The sequence below is a fragment of the Hypomesus transpacificus genome, chromosome 13 (assembly GCF_021917145.1).
Source record: "Hypomesus transpacificus isolate Combined female chromosome 13, fHypTra1, whole genome shotgun sequence".
Taxonomy (NCBI): Eukaryota; Metazoa; Chordata; class Actinopteri; order Osmeriformes; family Osmeridae; genus Hypomesus; species Hypomesus transpacificus.
Genome location: NC_061072.1, coordinates 3,750,891 through 3,770,782, shown reverse-complemented (window position 1 = coordinate 3,770,782; position 19,892 = coordinate 3,750,891). Strand labels below are relative to the sequence as shown.

General features: G+C 43.7%; 1 protein-coding gene across 1 annotated transcript in view; it reads right to left on the bottom strand.

The window, feature by feature from the left end:
• Positions 1–19,892, bottom strand: part of dock1 (dedicator of cytokinesis 1) — a 201,741-nt gene that overhangs the window by 109,571 nt on the left and 72,278 nt on the right. The window contains exons 23-27 of the mRNA XM_047032175.1: positions 18,146–18,254; positions 11,584–11,654; positions 9,845–9,951; positions 2,620–2,747; positions 949–1,044 (exon numbers count right to left, since the gene is read on the bottom strand). Coding sequence (XP_046888131.1) covers positions 949–1,044; positions 2,620–2,747; positions 9,845–9,951; positions 11,584–11,654; positions 18,146–18,254 — 511 coding nt within the window. The remainder of the gene's footprint in view (positions 1–948; positions 1,045–2,619; positions 2,748–9,844; positions 9,952–11,583; positions 11,655–18,145; positions 18,255–19,892) is intronic.

Below are 19,892 nucleotides of genomic sequence, written 5' to 3'. Positions count from 1 at the left end.
GAGGTTATTTTGTTTCAGTTAATGTCAAGTTGTCATGAGAAAGACATTGACAGGTTATTTTGTCGCAGTTAATGTCAAGTTATCATGACAAAGACATTGACAGGTGATGTCTCAGCTAATGTCAAGTTGTCATAACAAAGACATCAAAAACAATATCAACCTTGCATACGAAATGACATAATTCACCAAAGGACACCTAATGACAACATTCATAAACATTCATAAACATCCTTTCATATGTCATGTCATGGTTATGACAGTGCCACATGTGACAGTGTCATGTCACTCTTATTCACACCCCTTCAAATAAGGTGTTACCAAAGCTTTTTTGTTATTCAGATATTGTTTGGTAACTAATGAGTAAAGAAGGTTACATTTGTTACTGAAATGTTTAAGTATTAGTATATTTTAAAAAGCTAAGATGTTTTAAAAAGCTTAAAGGCTAAACTATTCAAAATTTGACTCATATAAATATTGAAAGAGTTTCTTTTCTGTTGTCTATCCGGTCAAGGTTTATAGGCATTTTAAGAAATAATTGGTAATGAATTAAATTACTTATTGAGTAATTAAATTACTTTTCAGACAGAGTAATTAGAAAAGTATTTTAAATACAATATTAATGAAGTAATTGGTAATTAATTACTTTTTTAAAGTAACTTACCCAACCACTGGTTGAAGGATGAGTTGTATGATGAGTTGGACTATGAGTTGTGGGAAAAGTGGGAGAATGTGGTGGAGGATGAGTTGGAGGATGAGTTGTGTCAGTGTTTGGGGGAAAGAAAGGTGGAGTTGTGTGGGTTTGTTTTGGTAAATGAACCCCACTCTGTGAGCACTGTTGTCCATATCGGACTGATATCCAGACTCTATAAACTTTTCTGCAACTGCTGGTAGTCCTGTGTGTGTGTGTGCGTGTGCACTCCAGGTGTTTAGTCATAGATAGTTACTCACGATGAGGGCAGAGTCTCGGCCCATGGAGATGACCGTCCTGTTGACCGTCCTTAGGAGGTTCTCCATAATAGTCTGGACGTGCCACTGTGTGGGGCCCTGGACACACACACACATGGAAAAGATTCACTGCACTGCTAAAAACACCTCACAGTTGTAGTACAGTAAACGTTTTCATTTCGGAATACACTTGTCATGAGTGAAATATAGCTCTGGCTAATAATCTCTAACCAAAACAGAAAAGGGGACATGATGAATGTGTTTAGGGGTGGGCCTCCTTTATCAGAGTCAGAAAGAGCAGACACAAAACTAACTGGGAAAAAGTTATTTTATCAATGCCTATATGTGTATATAGTTTACAGTTGTTGTGGGCTTGCCGTTCTACATGATCCCTAAATAAAACTATTGGTATTTACTTTTTGTTGGTTCATTATTTAGTTAAATCCCACAGAATGACATAGGGAAGGTGCTTCCCGTGGCGGCGTTGGGGTAATGTCACGCACTAGTCTGGGTATTTACCCAACATCAGCGAGCCGTAAGTGTTTCCAGTAGCACGATACCCTGGGTGGTTACATCAGAGATCTTAAGTCCTCTTTGATGACAAACCCAACTAAGAATTTTGCGTGCTGGCATCTCTCTCTCAGCCCTTTATTTTTTTACTGTTCATAAGAAAGCTCACAGGAAGCACTCAGTAGCAGCACGACCAATTCCATCGAGGTGGAAGGAAGATGCCGCACAGCGAGGCTTTTCCCCGGGTTGAGAAGGAGGGTTGTGAGAATCCTCCAGACTGACTAGTGAATCGTCCTCTACTCTCGTTGGAGCTGGAGTATCTTGATATGCCAGGCTGGAGTGGCAAAATGATTTATGGATAGGAAATGTGAGATGAGAGAATTGCCTTGCAGGGAAGGAGGGGGTTGCTTGCCCGTTAGTGAGGGGTATGTTGGGTGAGGGGGGGAGGGCATATTGAAAACCCCCGTGCTACCCAAAACATTCAATAATTTACCAGGCAATTTTTACTTGCTAACTGAGCTCAGACGCACACAATCACACACCAGGCAAACACAAATCCACACACACACACACGTCAGCCTCAATATCATCAGAGTTTCTGATCTAGCCTTTTGTAAGCGTCAGGTGTGACGCACGGCCCCATTGCCTACGCTTCTGGTTTCCACACACTTCTGAACTCACAAAGCCTTTGATTCCTCCCCAGTGTTTTCCACGCCGTAATGAATAGAAGCTGTTGTGAGTATAAACACATGGCTGGCCTGAATGATGATTCTCTCTGTATTGAAATATAGGCAGGCCGCCAATGCAACTCTGAACCAGAGGGGAAGGTCCATGAAATAATCATTTGTTACTAATGTGGAATGAGCTAATTAAATGAGAAAATCTGTGCACAACAGGCCTCCGTCCCCAACGAATTTAGGATCTTAGATCTAGGATTTCTCCTGAGAAGTGTGTGATGTGTGTGTGTGTGTGTGTGTGTGTGACAGAGGGAACGTCTGACATCTACAGCAAAATGTGTATGGAGGGGTGGGGGTCAATATGAAGCACAAGCACGTTTGTTTGTGTGTGTACATGCATGTGTGTGTGTGTGTGTGGGGGGGGGGGTGCGTGTGTGTGTGTGGGCGTGTGTATGTATGTGTGGGTGTGCGTGACACGTCTCCTCACCACGTTCTTCCTGTAGAGCACCTCCAGGATGTTGCTGAGCAGCCGGCAGCAGGCCTCCAGCTCCTCTTTCTGCTCCAGGTGGAACTTCAGCTGCTCCGTCATCAGGGGCAGCAGGATCTCGCGACAGTCTACCGAGACGCAAACAAACGCACCTGCTCAATCACCACCATCAGCACTAGGGAGGACAGCTTCCCTCCACGCCTCTCTTTGTAAACGCTACAAACATTAATTAGCGCTGTTCAACTATGGATGTTGCACACATGAGAAGTACAATAGCACATAAAAAGTCTTGAAAGCCGTGTGAGTAGGACAACAGTCCCTGAGTCTTCGTTATTGCTGGCTAGCACAGATCATCCCAGGACAAAGTCCAGAACATCATCTGGAAGGTGAGGCATTGGGCCAGCCGCTGATATTAACCCCCTGGTTCCCGGGCTAGGGAGCAGATGTGGACTGAGAGGCGGGAGCGATAAGGAGACCATGTGCGTAGGAATGAGGAAGAGGACGGAGATAGGTACCTGGGGCGGTCTGCGGCAAATTATCATATTTTATATTAAACCCCTCGGATTCCAATCCAGGAGTTGTGTGGGACGCCGCAGAGTGCTTCAAATGAAAGCCAAGGCCTGGGGCGCCAACAGAGGAGGGAGACCCGGCCTTCCATGGATAAAGGGATGGAGGGGGGGGTGGGGGGGAGGTATTGATCGCTGTACTGCACTGCAGAAGGGGCCCACTGCGACGGGCTGCCTCACAACAAACACATTCACACCTCTCTCCCTGTTTCCCTCTCACTCTGATATACACACATGCGCACAGAGACATGCAGCACAATGAAGTATCAAGGAGGCACAGTGGGATAGTGAACCAGGTGAGTACCTGCTGTGTCCACGTTGGAAGAGAAGCATAGTGGCATGCTTCAGGGCCAGCACTTTTACATGCCGGGACTCTTATCCAATAGTGGACGTGCATACAGTCCCAGGACAAACTGTTTCAAACTTTAACTCTGAAGTACGCGTCCTGGTCGCGGCCTATCGCGGCCTGGTCAGGGCCTATTGCATCATCATCATGCACTGCATCATGGGCTACGAGAGACGTACCACATACTGTACTATGCAAAAATCCGTTGAGCAAAGAAATTATTAAATGAAAAAAGTAAACAAACATGTTCTCAACACTGCACTGTTATACTGCCGCACAAAACCAGAAGTTTTTTAGAAAATGCTTGACCTTTTTTCATGTAAAAAATCTTGGATGACTTCTGTACTCTTTTCCTTTATTTTACTACAGGTGCTCTGAGTGACTTCATTAATGTGCCTCGTGGAGTGGTTTAGCGCCTTTTAGAACAGACATTTTTTGAAAGGTTGTAGCCGTCCTCAGAAACCCCCAGTCTTCTACCTCTAGGATGAGAACTTCTATTGGAAGACCATGACAAAGCAGGATAATAATGTATTAGTGTAACTAACTCATTAGGACAAGATTGCTCAATCACTGACACTGCCGTTGGGGTAGAGGGAACAGGGGGTGAAGGGGGATGCTGTGCCGAACTGTTCCATTGAAAGTCTTAATCGTTGATTGGCGCATCAATTGCAGGAACGATTCGCTAACTGCAACGTGGGAAGCCTTGCGTGTCTGCCGGACTATATTCCGGTGTAATTTTATTTCTGGAGAAATAATAAGACTTTATTTATAATAAGACTTTATTTATATTGCACATTACATAAAAGAATTACAGCTCACGGTGTTTTACATAAAATCAATAAAAGTAATAATTTAAATAGCAAACAATAATATAACGAATAAAAGCAGTAAAACCCTTCTGAGATCAAATTAGATGCTTTGGTAAAAAGGTAGGTTTTAAACTGTCTTTAAAAAATGTCTAGCGTGTTTGCTTCCCTAATTTTTATGGGTAATTTTTTCCATAGTTTTGGGGCGTAATTCACAAAAGCCGCATCACCAATCTTCTTATGACTGCTTCTGGTGACCTCTAATAGGCCTGCATTTGATGATCGCAGTGTTTTAGTTGGTGTGTAGTTTATAAGAGTTAGCAATGTAGCTAGGTCCTTGTCCATGTAGAACTTTGTATGTGAGGAAAAAACCTTGAAGTCAATTCTGAAGGTAACAGGGAGCCAGTGTAAAGTAGCTAGGACAGGACTAATGTGTTCTCTCCTTTTAGTTTTGGTTAATAATCTATCTGCAGAATTTTGAATGAGCAGTAGTCTTTCAGTGGTTTTCTTGGGAAGACCAGTGAAAAGTGCATTACAGTAGTCCAGCTGGCTGGATATAAAAACATGAATTAACTTCTCTGCATCATTTTGCTTTATGAAGTCATATCTTTGCTATATTCCTCTGGTGAAAGAAAGCAGTTTACTAACATAAAACTTCCTTCCTGTGATATATGATTTCATCCAGTTCAATACACTATCCGTGAACCCAATAAGCTTTTCCAGTCTATTGATTAGGATGTTGTGATCAATGGTATCAAATGTTGCACTGAGATCTAACAGTATAAGGATAGACACTTTATTTGCATCAGAGTTTAGCCTGAGGTTGCTAATTATTTTGGTGAGACTTGTTTCAGTACTGTGATATTTCCTGAAATCTGACTGCGAGACTTCCAGGATGTTATTTTCGCCAAGAAAATAATTTAATTGGACTAATACTATCTTTTCCAGTACTTTACTAATAAATGGAAAGTTTGATATTGGTGTGTAATTCGCAAGTAGAATGTTATCCAATTTGGGTTTCTTTAATAGGGGCTTTACAGCAGCTGTTTTGAAGGCATCTGGGAAAATGCCAGTTCTAAGGGATGTGTTTATAATCTCTAAAACCGGACCTGAGACACTATCAAACACTCACTTAAAGAAATTTGTGGGTACAGAATCAATATCTGAGATTGTGGAGTTAGATTTGCTGACGAAGTTCACTTAGTGTGATACATGTAAAGGTGCTCATGGTTATGTTGCAAAATCTACTGATGTCAGTTTCAACCCCACTGTTAATAATACTATTTCTGATCAAAGTTATTTTGTTCTTGAAGATAGAGTGCGGCTTGTCTGGTTTGTTATATGTTTGGAAAATGCACGAGGCAGCTCGGATCCAAGACGGATTCGAGAGACCGCAGATAGAGTGCGGCTTGTCTGGGTTGTTATATGTGTGGAAACTGCACGAGTCAGCTAGGATCCAAGACTGATTCGAGAGACCGCAGATAGAGTGCGGCTAGTCTGGTTTGTTATATGTTTGGGATCTTTACTTTTATCACTTGTATTATTGTTTTTGTTGATTTTATGTAAAGCACCTTGAGCTGCAATTCCTGTATGAAATGTGCTATATAAATAAAGTCTTACTTACTTACTTGAAGAACAAAGCAAGCTCTTCACATTTAACTGCTGAGGATGTAAGGGGGGGGGGCAGGGACAGTGTTTAGCAGCTGGTCAATGGTGGAGAAAAGAACTCCGGAATTTCCTGCATTTTCTGTAATAATGTTGGTGAAATATTCTCTCCTTGCTAGACGGATAGTTTTGTTATAGGTGGTTAGTGTATCTTTGTAGATATTGTAGTGGATAGTGATCTTTGTTTTCCTCCATTTTCTCTCTGCTGCACGGCATTTTCTTTTCGTTTCACTAAAACATGTATTTCTCAGCCATGGGGAAGTTTTGCTTGTGGACTTATTTTTGGTTTTCAGTGGTGCAACAGAGTCTAACACAGATAATAGTGCATCATTGAGGTTCTCTACCATTTCATTCAGAGAGCATTCATGATTAGAGCAAATTGTTCAGAAAATATCATAGCTCTATTGTCTAGATGTCTTCTTTGGACTAAGAATTATTTTGTGTTTTTTGTTAGGATAATTTCCACATTAAAAAGTATACAATGATGGTCTAAGAGAGATAGATCAGTTATTGAAATATTACTGATGTTTAGTCCAGTTGTTATGACTAGATCTAGTGTGCTGGGTCTGTTATGTGTTGAGTTAGATAGAGACTGTCAAGGAGATTTACGAGCTCAATAGTTCTTGGGTTTGCTTTTTATTTACTTGGATATTTAAGTCTCCGTCTAAAACTACTTTGTCATCTCTAGTGACACAGTGATAATAGTTCAGATAATTCTTGTATGAATATTGGCGAGTGCTTGGGTGGCCGATACATGATTCCAAAAATTATTGATTCGGTTTTGAGCTCTATAGATATTCAATTGATGTCAATTCACCTAGCTTAGTAATTTTGAACAACAGTTTAGATGAGAAAATAGCTGCGAGTCCTCCACCTTTTTTTGATTTCCTAAAAACCAAAACTTGGTGAAAGCTGTAATCGGGCGGAATGGTAAATGGTAAACAAAAAACATTTTACAAATAATTAATTTAGAAGGATTGTCAAGTTGCTCATGGGTAATTTCCTTCAGATTAAACTCCAACTGTGAAATTTTCTATGGTAAAATGTTCAAATAATAACAAATAACGAAATATTGAGAATAGTTCCTACCATTGTCTCCTGATTGTGATGGTGTTGCTGAAGTATGACGCACCTGAACAAGTCTCAGAACTAGTCCATCTTTGCAGTAGGGCTGGGCGATATATTGAATATTAGCAAAAATATTGCAATCATTTTGACGACAATGTAAACAAATATTGTGCATATTGAAAATGTCAAATTCAGGCATACTTTCCCCAAAAATGCGCCGAACATCCCTTCTTCGTCTGTCACGTATTGCCACTCAAGAGATGTGAGGCACAATATCGATATATCAAAAATGTTTATACATCACCCAGCCCTACTCTGCAGACAGCTTGCAGGCCATCAGATTCGGAGAAATCTTTCATCCCAGGGACCCTTTGATTTACATCAACTATCAGGGGTATTTGTCCGCATCTGCAGCTGTGTCGTAGTGGCCAGGCAAGGGTAGGTCCACTACCATTCAGTGCCTTCAAACCTAAACTACAGTTGTACTATTATACTTCAACGACATTCCTTCCCCTACATTCAGGTTTCTTGTTGCGACTTCAATCTTTGTAAATAAAATATGTCCTTCATCATCCAAACAAATCCTCTGGTCATGCATTTATGGGATTTGCCAACAGTGTTGCGATACCCGGTATGACATTTCAGGCTGGTCACTGGTAAACCCAAATAAGAAATGCCAACCATGTGTGCAATGGAGGATGTGTGCAGCAGGATCAAATCCTAAGCTGCTGGCTGGCCAGTGGTAAGCTTAGGAAGAGTGTATGTAGTGTTGAATTATCTTTAAGGGCTATTACACAAAAATCTAATCTATCTGGGGGGTGTCTGGCTTTTGTGTGCTGAGTTTAAGACCAACCCTCCAGTCAGGCTGGGAGAGAGAAACAGCCGAACTATCTGGAAGGGCCACGAGAGCTCCAATCCAAACCTCAGCAGTGCCAGATTTCAGGCGCTAGAGCAAAGCGTCTCAATACAGACCAGTAGAGCAGCTGACATATTTGCTCTCTTCCGTCGAACCGGTTTGCAAGTGATTTATGCGGCCATCGTTCTCCTCCTCCTCCGGTCAGCGGTGGAGAGAAGGCGACACACCGTCATTTCCCATCACATGACGGCAGCCTGAAGATTTCTCTCAAGTTCAGCTACTGGGAATTTGGGAAAAACTAATTCCTTGTGCGTGTTGATCGCAAAATAAAATTTTGCACTGGAATGAGAAAGACAAACCAGCAGGCTTTTATTCTATGAAAAACTTTTGAGGTATTCATTCCAGGCCAGGCCTGCCGTCAGCAGTCAGACTAAATAAAAGAGGATGTGGGAAGCAAACCAGAAGCTAATTCCATGTGAGGGATGTGTGTCGTTAGGGGCTACATGGGGTGTCTCCATATGCTCGCTCTGTTCCACTACATTTCACCTTGGGATTGGCAGCCAGTAAACCAATCACACAACACCTGGGGTCAGGGTCATTAGCATCGCAGCGCCCCTGGGGAGGACAGGTGTTTACACACAACTGATCTGGCTGTCCCCAAAATGCCATGTTGACAGCTTCATAGACATGGCCGAGTGCTTTTACAAGGAGTGGTGTCGCCCTCAAGTGCAGGCCTGTTAAACACATTAAGTACAAGGCTCCCTCTATTATTTTCACCCCTTTTGCAGAGCCCCAGGAGCAGGGTCCAGGACATCTGGATATGGGTGTGCTCTGCACTCACAGCTTAACAGCAGACTGGACCAGAGGGAAGAGGTACCTCCGATTCCCTTCATCAGGGACTGTCAAACACAGACATGGCTGCTGTGTAATTAATAATCAGATCAATGCTAATCATTTGCAGGTCTCCCATCAAAAATGGTGGCCTAAAGAGGCAAAATGCTGAACGGTGATTAGGAAATGATATGGTGCCGAGGTATGAAATCACAAGAACGCGTGCTGAAGACAAAGGCTGGGCCGTCTAGTGTTTATCGGTTCAGCTTCCACGAAAGTCAAACTTGTAATTCTTTCTCTCAGTTTCTCTTGTCTTCGGATGTTCTGTGAGTTAACAGGGAAATAAAAAAATAAAAAATATCTAACATGAATGGCCGAATGTTCTGTTTAGCCTTGACGGCGTCTCAATAGTCCATTGTACAGCTGTGCTTTACACCTGCTGGGCAATTAACTCTAGATCGACAATATTGTGTTAGTGTGTGTGTGTGTGCGCGCATGTGCCCTCTAAGAGAGAAAGAAAGACTGGTGGCAGGTCGCTAGCTCGTGCTGCAGGCTGGGACTAATCAATGTGACAGTGTGTGTCAGTGCTGGTACAGCAGGCAGACCCGGCACAGCATGGCACAGCACGGCACAGCATGGCACGACAGAGGCTGCGTGAACAGGTTTTCGTGAGCAGGGTTCACCTTTAGAGGCTGCATGAATAGTGGAGAGGCTCACCTCTGGTGCCACTCACCAGAGACACAGACAGACCCTCCCTTATTCACACACACAGCACGCTATGCTCACAAACAGATTAGCAGTGCTGTGAGTGGGAGAGCGGTGAGTCTGAGAAAGAGAGAGAGAGGGGGGGGGAGGGAGAGAGAGACGTGTGAGTGAGAGAGAGAGGAGCTGAAGTTCACGTTCCCATGCAGTCGTACGGAGTGTGTTGATAGAAGGGATTAACAGATGGATAACGAGATGGATTCCAGCGCGCCTCGCAGATGACCTTCTCCTTGTGCGTGTGCAGCGTAACACCTACGGAGCGTGGAGCATGTGTGTACGTGGGTCTGTAAGGGTATCTGTGTGTGTGTGTGTGTTCCAGCCTCACCATGCTGAGAGAACAGGTCACTGTGGACGATGTCTATCATACAGTGCAGCTTCTGTTTGACCAGTCGGCCCAGAGGAACCTTGAGGATGAACTCTGTGAAGAGCTTGCTGCAGGGAGAGAGGAGAACATGGAGAGAGAGGAGCAGTTGAGTTAAACAGCACAGAGCCAGCTCATCTAGCTAACTCCAAAACACAAAACTTTGACCATCTTCGGCTGGGCATACATTTGTTCATTCATGTCGTCCAGACATACGCAACTTCCAGTAAAATATGGGGCAGAACATGCAGTGTGGTGTGGCAGTTGGTGAAGAGGCCAGTGTGTTGTGGTGGGTTGTAGAGAATGGGAGGAATATGAGGCAAGGTATTCTGTCTCTCATGTTGTGGCGTGAGTCTCCAGGCGAGGAGGAGCAGCTCTAGTAAGGATGGAGAGTGTCTCTCTGGCAGGCAATGAAACGCCCTGCGGGGGCCTGGATGCATACACAACCCCCCCCCCCCCCCCCCCGCACACACACTTTTTTTATGAGTGAATGAGCCGTGGAAGCCACAAGGGATAGGGCGCATCGGCAGCCCCTTGAGAAACGGAGAGAGAGACAGAGAGAGGAGGGAGCCAGAAAGAGAGAGTGGAAAAGAGAGGGAGAGACAGAGAGAGGGTGGCAGAGAGAGTGTGGTCCAGGTAGGGGCTGTCAGACATTCTGCCGGAGGTAGAGGAGTGGGAGAGAATAGCGTGTGGGAGGGGGGAGCAGAGAAGAGGAAGACAGCAAGGAGGCAAAGAGAGAAAGGCCGCAGGGAGGAGGAGAGGAAAAAAAACACAAAAGAGGAGGGTATGAGATGAAAGGGGATGGACAATGGCAAGGAGAAGAAAAGAGAGTTACTTAGCATCCCACAGTCTACAATAAATCTACTTACAACTAAATAGAGCACTAGACAGAGATTAGCACATAAAATACGTTACAAGTTAGTCTCAAATGTACGGTTAACAAATCGCAGCTGCAAGGCTCTGCTTCCGATGCACTACTGGATATTTCCTTAGTGTCTCGTTAAACGTACTGAGAAGTGGTTGCTAATGGTCTGTAACGTAGTCTGGTTTCTGATAGAAGAGAGTTGACTTGTTTCAGTAGTGCTTCAACATCCGTTGATCCGGGAAAGCGATCAAAATGTCCAAGTGAAATTTATTTTTAAAAGATGCCAGTCTCTCCCGTTTAGCAGACTGACCATCCGACTGCGATGATGTTATTGGTAACTCTGCACTTCCACACCTTACGCTGTAACTGGGTAGCGAGAGGCTAGCGGGTTTCCAAGGCAACGCCAGCGTGCTGAAGTGTTTCCCGCCATGCCTTCTCTGGTGAATTCTGAGTGGCTGAGCTGCCACAGCCCAGAGGGCTGGGAGCCTAGGTAATGAGCAGCCCGCAGCAGAGCACAAACACAACATCAAATCAGCCGCTTTCTTTTTGCTTCTTTAACGCGGCTAACTGTTTCCAAGTTAATCACTTCAAAACGGAGGGAGACAATCTGGACGTCTAATTGAATTAGAAAAAGAAGCGCATAAGGCAACAAAGTAAATGTGTAGTCCTTTTTCTTTTCCCCTCGGCCCTCGCAAGAGTGTTTAAGCTCAATTTGTCAAATATGCGGTTTGTAGGGGAGGTTTGTTTATTGGTTTAAATTTATTTCGTTTTCTCATCGTCCTGGAAGTAATGTTCTCTACTGAGGACCGCGCTCAGTTGAAGTACTGAACAAAATTACCTGAGATCCTTTGGATCGAAGACCAGCTTGACGTCGTTCACGATGGTAGGGACGTACTTCAGTGCTGCGCCCTAGACAATAAAACACAAAAAGTATTATGAGGACAAAGAACATTTCAGTAAAGCAAGACAAATTCACTTGACTGCAACACCACAAATGCGGTCAACCTGAGCGAATACTGAAACAGGGCTCTCAAGTCTCATTCATTTGCCGGGAAACTCACGCATTACAACCATTTTTCAGGCTAAGGAGTAAGGGATAACTTGTCCTGATATATACAATTAAAGATGCAGGCATACTGAGGGAAGATTTCTGTTGAGTTGAATTCTTGAGTTGTCTCGAGTTATACAGAGTTAAATGCCACCTACCAGAAACATCACCCCCCAAATGTAACCAAACGTTGACAGGTATGATAATCTCACGCCAAACTTTTGATAAAACTTGAGAGCCCTGCTGATAAACGTGTTACAATAGTTTAGTAGGATAGAGTGGCGGATCTAGAACATTTTACATGGGGTGGCAAAGGGGTGGCAAGAGGTCTTGGGATGGTGGCATGGGGAAATGGTACGTGGGAATCTGTACCGTAACGGAAACACATGAGGCCCCCCCGCCGCCCCCCCCCCCCCCCCCATATGTAAGGGATAATGTATTGTCCAGCGGTCAGATAAATCCAGACGGGACGAACAGGACCCCAACGCGTTCAACTGAACTTTTTGGAACATTCTGAAGAGCCGTATAATAAATGCAAGATAACTCAAGCTTTTCTTGTGAGGGAAATGTATTCCAACAGAAAAAAAGCATAGGCGAGGGCCTATCAAACAGCTCAAACAGAACATACAGTATGTTACAACAACATAACAAATATGCCTACACAGTCAATACACCGGTAGGCTACTTTCTACAGGTTTGCAGGGTAATATGTGGGCGTCTTTTAGCAAATCTGTGTGCAAAATCTTTAACCACGCTCTTTACATGTAAACTGCGCGCACGTTTATTCTCTATGCTAAGGATAGCCAGCCCTGACAGCCTCTCTTGTGACATGGAGCTTCTGAGATTTGTTTAGATCAGTTTTAGCTTGGAAAATGACCTTGACGGCTGGGACCTACAATAACACCAGTCCGCGTAGCAGGATCCGAGCTACGCTACAGTTATAGCTACCTATTTGCTGCGGGATCGCCGGTCTGTGTGACCATCTGACCTATTTCGTCACGTCACTTATCTAGCTAACAAAGAAAGCACAATTAAATATACTTTTCTTTATTTTTACATCAACTCTGGAAACACAGACAAGACAACAAGACCATAATGTGCATCCCCTGTAATTCAAATTGGATCAAAACAATTACAAAAAAACGCGAGGCCCCCCATCCCTGCGAGGCCCCCCGGGGTGCAGGGGCTGCGGGGGTAATCTCTATGGGCCTGGCCGGAATCCCTATATATGAATGTCTTTAACAAAACAAACACAAAAATAGCCTACTTTTAAACCACGGTAGTTATTTTGTAATCATGCCCTTACACACTACAAGCGTTTTTAATTCACAACAGGAATAATCTCAGTCAGGGCCGGAGTGGGACCCATTTTCCGCCCGGGAGCGTAATGGCCAAAAAAAGCCCATCCCCACCAGGGGCCGAGCCATACGTTGAACATTCGGTGCTTAACTCGAACCTAGGACCTAGTAAAGGATTTGAAGTGAGGTGAAATCGGAACTTCACAATAATGCGAGCGAGCATAGCGCGCAAGTGAGATTTTTTTTGCATTAATTTCAGTGCAAATTTGTTTTTTGAGGTTTATGTAATATAAAACATTGCGTTGGACTCATATACTATTTCCCAATTTTTTCCTGAAAGATTCAGGGCTTTTGAGAAAACATATTTTTCCCACCCTAGCAGGAACCTAGATTTATGAAGTGACCGATCTTTCTTTTTTTACCTGGCTTTTTCAGTTCCTCCTGGCATCTTTTTCCCATCCATTTGATCATTTTCGCATCAGCTTAAAGGTTGTATGGCAAGTTAATTTTTCCAACGAATTTGCGCTATTTGGTTGTTGGTAATAAACATTTAAACTGTTGTCCATTGTATTTGATGTTGTTGGGTGTCACAAAACGGAATATAATACGAAAAAGTAGCTACCTTTTGCAACCATTCTTCTTTACCCCACAATGCATTGCTTGACGTCACATTGGCGAGGCAATAGACCAAAGACCGCTTTGAGACCATTGAAATCGATTAGAAATAAACACTAGGCTAGTACCAGAGAATGTCTAATATGGGCTCTATTAGTACTAAAATCTAACGTGGGATTTTACAGGTGGGACTGGCAATTTTGCCCATAGCTAGTCCATAGCATAATGTCTTCTAGTTCTAGATCTAAACTCCTCAAAACCTTTTGGAAACGTTATTTCGGTTGATTATTCCTCCCCTTCAGTAACAATATTCAACAATATTTCACATCGTTGGAAAGCCTGATTAGCCACCTTTACAACGAGGTATATACAACTTAAGGATTGTGCATTCGTGGAATGAGCAACACAGCTAACCGTGTGGGTAGCGGCCCAAAATCTGCCAAAATCCCCTGCAATATTCTTCTGTTGGTATTCACTCTCGTTTTGAGCTTCAAGTGGGATCAGCTTGGGCGTGCTGTACGTGCCAGAGTGACCAACGCAAACATTTTGGCTGACTTGCGACAAATCCTGGTTGAGGAATGGGATGCCATCCTAAAGCAGTGTGTGACCAGGCTGATGACCAGTATGAGGAGGAGGTGCCAAGCTGTTATGGCTGCGTATGGATCTTCCACACGCTACTGAGGTCCCTGACAGTGTAAAATGAATAAAGTGTAAAAATGGCCAATATGTGTTGTTTTTTCCTTATTACTATGGGAGAGTGCAATCATCCAATCAACTCAACCGAGAGTGAATACCAACAGAAGAGGAGTTTAGATAAGTTTACCGGTACTATCTACTTATCTGAACTACAGCTAACGACATTGTCCGGGACAAGTCGATTGTTTTGTAGGGCAAATGGAAGAGAAAGGTACTTGCCTCACTGGACATGTTTGAACTTAAACAAAATAAAATGCCGTAGGCCTATTATTTGCACTGGCCAGCTTGCATATACTGAGGATAGCCTACCCAAGTTGAGTCAGCCAATGTCGTTAGAGATGCTAGCTAATGTTTGCTAGCTGTAGGCTATATAATATTTCACTGGGTCTTGCAGCTGTTTGATTGACTGAAATTATTATGAAATGTTATGTTCTACTAGCCATTTGCCTACTTTAGCAAGTCACAGTATTTCCAAGCCCCGATAATGTAACTGAGAAGACACAGTAAATAATTCCTTTCAAGTAATAAGCCCCCGTTCAAGTGTTGAGCATTAAATTAGCTGCACGGTCTGTAGAGATATTGGGACGAAGCTGCAATACAGTAGATAACAGTAAGTGTTTCATTCTGCAGAAATTGTGTAAATGTTTAATGTAACAAATAAAATAAAATATAACACCTCAATTGTTAAAATTTGTATAATATTACAGCTCATCTTTGTTGGTCAAAGGCACAATCTTTACCCGGACATAACTTTTGTGCATGGAAAAGTGAAACGTAAATGTAGGCTACTTGTCCAAAGGTCAGGCCCTGAATGATCATTGTCACTAGATATAAAGAAAACGTTGACTTTCACTCGGTGCTATTCACTGCAGTCATTTTTTTTAAAATTTGTGCACTGCTGTTCATAGACTAGCTCCAGAGCTCATTGCTGCGTTGCTAAATGATAGCAACTCACTACAACACTTCACCAACTCTCCACTTATTCTCCTCGGACCATCCATTTAATTGGCCTTGACAGCCATCAGGTCTCGGCAATTACTCGTTTGCACTCTCATGTCTACTTGGTTCAAAATTACACGGCTGCGGGCCATCATATACATTAGTGGTTCTTGCCACCTCTTCTTCATCCCAGTCAGTCACCATAGTTCTAGTTCTAGGCTGAGGCTGCTCTGGTCCATGACTCCCCAATGTGACGTCATCGCCGAATTGTGCTAATGTGCTAATCCTAACATAAAAAAACGATGATAAAGTTTATGATAAACTTATCTTGAGTGCTTCATGTACCCATTAATCAACAGTAGTGTTTAACCTGCCATATGGCCTTTAATCTTGCTAACTCCCTCCACAACAATAAATTATTGTTTAGGGTTGTCTCCATGGCAACAGCTTTGTTACACACACTGGTGTAAGAGAGAGAAAGAGAGTATGCGACAACTGAAAACAGCACTTTTTGATGCACGGTCTGATCATGGGCTTATTTAAATAAAAAAATAGTGTAGCCTATTAGCTTACTTATCAGTGACTTAACAAACTTAAAATCGTTTTATTCTGTGGAATTTTTTCTGTGGAAACTGAAATTCTCCCGATGGCCAGTCCAGCCTTGAGCCCAGTGTTTAAACAAAACAAAACCGTGCATCTTTAAAAAAGAAAAAGTATATAAAGCTAAATGAAAATTCAAAGTACAATAATTGTGGCCAAGATGCAGTGGACTACAAGCATAAAAGAGCATACAATACTTAAGTGCTTATTATAATTAAAAACGTATAATTACAAAATGACCCATGATCAGTTTTTTTGAGTTTTTTAGCCTACAAAAAAGCACTCGGACGACATGAGTAATCACTAAACTTGGGCATAATATCAGTTTTTTTCCTAACAAGAAATACACATTTCTGAACATAGTTATTTTTCTGCCTTTACAAGCGGTGTTGTCTAGACAACCAGACAGCAGCAAGCCTCTTGGGCGCAGTGATCATCGTTTTCTTGAGAACTCACGCCCACTCGCTTGCCAATCTGCGGGGGCGCAAAGCTTGATTTCAAAGACAGCGTTCAATTGCGAGCGAGACGCTCTCCACTAGCTCACATCTAGGGGTTCATTCCTGGCTGTGATTTGATAACCTACTCCAAGTACCTGGGAGTCAGGTGGCTGAGCGGTTAAGGAATCGGGCTAGTAATCAGAAGGTTGCCAGTTCGATTCCCGGCCGTGCCTAATGACGTTGTGTCCTTGGGCAAGGCACTTCCCCCTACTTGCCTCGGGGAGAATGTCCCTGTACTTACTGCAAGTCGTCTGGATAAGAGTGTCTGCTAAATGACTAAATGTAAATGTACCTGCACATCCTTTTCCAGCCACACAGGGCTTCCCTTGCAGTTTGGGCCCCGCCTCCTCACAATTTTTGAGGGGAGGGGGGGGGGGGGGGGGAGGGGGGGAGGGGGGAGGGGGGGTACACCAAAAGCTTTGAATGAAAATGTGTTGAATGAAAAACCTGAAATAACAAAAATTGTGAGGAGGCGGGGCCCAAACTGCAATCTCTTCATGGGCCCAAACTTGGTTTGCAAGGGGCTGGGTGGTTGTTGGTTCTCCAGATGTTGAGCTGGACTTTGTATGGTTCCACTCAGGCTGCTTTTAGACTCCCTGTGGTCCAGCTGCCTCTGCTAGGCGAAGCCAGATCCCCTAGCTGTGGTTCCCCTACATCAATTTTTAATTTACTGACTTACTGACAGTTCAGCTAAAATCTACACCCAATTACACACCAACTGCCCCCTAATTGATTCAAGGCTTCTTCTCTAGCTGTGACTCTTGGTCACTGTCTGTGTGGTGGTGGGCTTGTGTGCGCGCACGTTGCATACGTGTGTGTGTGTGTGTGTGTGTATCTGTGCATGAGTGTGTGTTGGTTTGCTTGCTTATTGTACCAAAGCAATGGAGTGCACATAACATTTCGGGTGAAGGACAATTTAGTATGACTGTGCTCCAGAGAAGCTTGGAGAAAGGTAGAGGACAGGCATTGTGTGGGGATGGAGGCGTGAAGAGAGAGAGAGAGACGGTAGGAGGAGGAGAGGGAGGAGAGTTGAGACGCAGTCAGAAATACCTTGAGAAGAAGCTAAAGAAGAGACGCCCAGAGAAACCCCGGGTCACAGGACAGGCAAGGTCAGAATAACACGCAGAGACAAGACACACAGAAAGAGACAGGATGAACATATCCAGACAAAGCAAGTGCAACACAGGGAGGGAGACTGCTCACAGAGAGTTCCAACAGAGAGACACAGAGAGAGAGAGACACAGAGAGAGAGAGAGAGACACACAGACAGAGAGAGAGAGAGACACAGAGACAGAGAGAGAGACAGAGAGAGACACGAGACAGAGAGAGAGACTGAGAGAGACAGAGAGAGACACAGAGAGAGAGAGAGAGAGAAAGAGAGAGAGAAACATATTCAGAGGGGAGAGGGAGTACAGACAGGGTAACACAGCAAGAGACTGTGGGCCCTTAACCAGAACAGAGCAAGCACATTAAGTACAATCTGGAAACAAAACTAATAACAGTAGCTAACAATGTTGTCAGACAAGACAGCATCTATCCTGAAAACAGATGGTAAAAAAAATAAAAAAGACTTGTGTAATGACAGATGATATAAACATGTATTCATGAAGCTGAACAATTGTACTGTACGGTGAACACAGACAGAAGTTAGGACACACACACACACTAGGAGAAGTGCTGGCACCTTGCAGGGAGTCAGGGCCTTACCTTCACCATGCCAGTGTTCTCAGAAGAGCTGTTCATCATGTCGTTGAAGGACGTGAAAAGGTTCCTCAAGGACTCCATGAAGTCTGCCTCGCCTTTGTTCTCGTACAGCCTGTAAAATGTTGCGAAAGGTAGAATTATTGCATTTGGAAAAAAAAGAAGCTTTGCAAACTAGCATGCGTGTGCTCCATGCAAATCTGCCACGCCTAAATACGTTCATCATCCTTGGTGGTCAAATTAGCATTTAAAACGAAGCGGGTGGAACCCAAAGCACCTGCCCGTCGCCAAAATAATCGACACAAACGACTCCGCTCTGGCATGCCAGAAGAGTAGAGGAGGCAGACAGAATACCTGAGATTGTCAGCGTCTGGCAGCTAGGAAAAGGACACGCTTGCCCTCTGTCTTTCCAATCTGTGTGATTAAGTAACAGGCCTGCCACTCTGCACAGCGGGACTCAAACACGGCGAGGATGAGTGGACAAAACCCTGCCGCCCATTTAAAAACACGTAACTGGAACACAAAGTTGGCTTCTCTATGAGCACCCCCACCCCTGCCACCTCTGCCCCACGCCCTCCCACACCCTCCCTCCACACTCAATAACAAGCTTTAAATCAAACTTGCGGTATCTGTACTTTTAAGACTGTTTATGACCTGCCAATGGACTGGGGGAGATAACCTCTTACAGCAAGCAGATTGGAACTAGAAGCAGCTCATTTCTACCATGTTCTTTGAACGGTTTCGAAAGGAGCAGAAATCAGATTTCAATGTTTCCTAAACGAAGGCCTGTTCTGCTGTCAATAAAAAACTGGCTGGGGTCGCTCACCAACAGTATACAAGAAATCATTCAATTTGTAGCATCGTTCTCTCCTTTTGAGCGCCACTAACAGAAATCCTAGGGCTCTTATGTCAGACTCAAGGCCCGCAGGCCAAATCCGTGCCCTTGCACATGTTTAAGTGGCCAGCATATCAAATTAGGTTCTTTACACATTTTGGCCCGCCAAGTTGTAGTTAGCCTAGCTGTGGTCTGCACAGCGACAACAAACCAAACAGACAGGCATGCCTCCAGTGCACCTGCAGGCTAGCTAACAGAAGGACACATGAAATGAAAGCAGACTTTGAAGGCAGACAATTTAAAGAGAAGTGGGAAACTGAGTACTTCTTCTTGCTCCTGTAGACTACTACCGAGTGTCTACAGGAGCCTGTGAGCCTTGTCATGAGACAATCTCCATTTTCATATAATAGGCTATAACTTAAGTCATTATTCTTGAAACCACAAACCAGAAGAGATGCTGAGAGGTGGAAAGGGAACACACAGGCTTCAGAAAGTTGCTGAACTGGAGAAAGGTATGTAGCTACAGCAAAATGTAAAAAAATGAAATAAGTTTGTTCAAGCCAAATTTCAAAGAGATGGAGCTGTAAATGCGAGTATCGTCATAGCTGAGGAAAAAGTCAAATCATGGAGGTTCCAGGAGAGATTTTCAGAAAAACGATGTAAAAAGTTAGCGTCATCATAGGCGTATGCACCAACAAATGACAAGCAATTGCAAATGTCAGTCTTGCTAGAGGTTTTTGGGCATGGTGTGGACAAAATTGCATATGAGAAGGCTACATGGGACATATAGCCTTGGACATATCTTGTATATCAAATATATCTTGTTCTTGATATGATTCTAATTTCCCAGTGTGGCCCTTGCAGATTTTTTTGTGTTTGACACCCCTGCCCACGGGACATACAGGATCACTACACAGA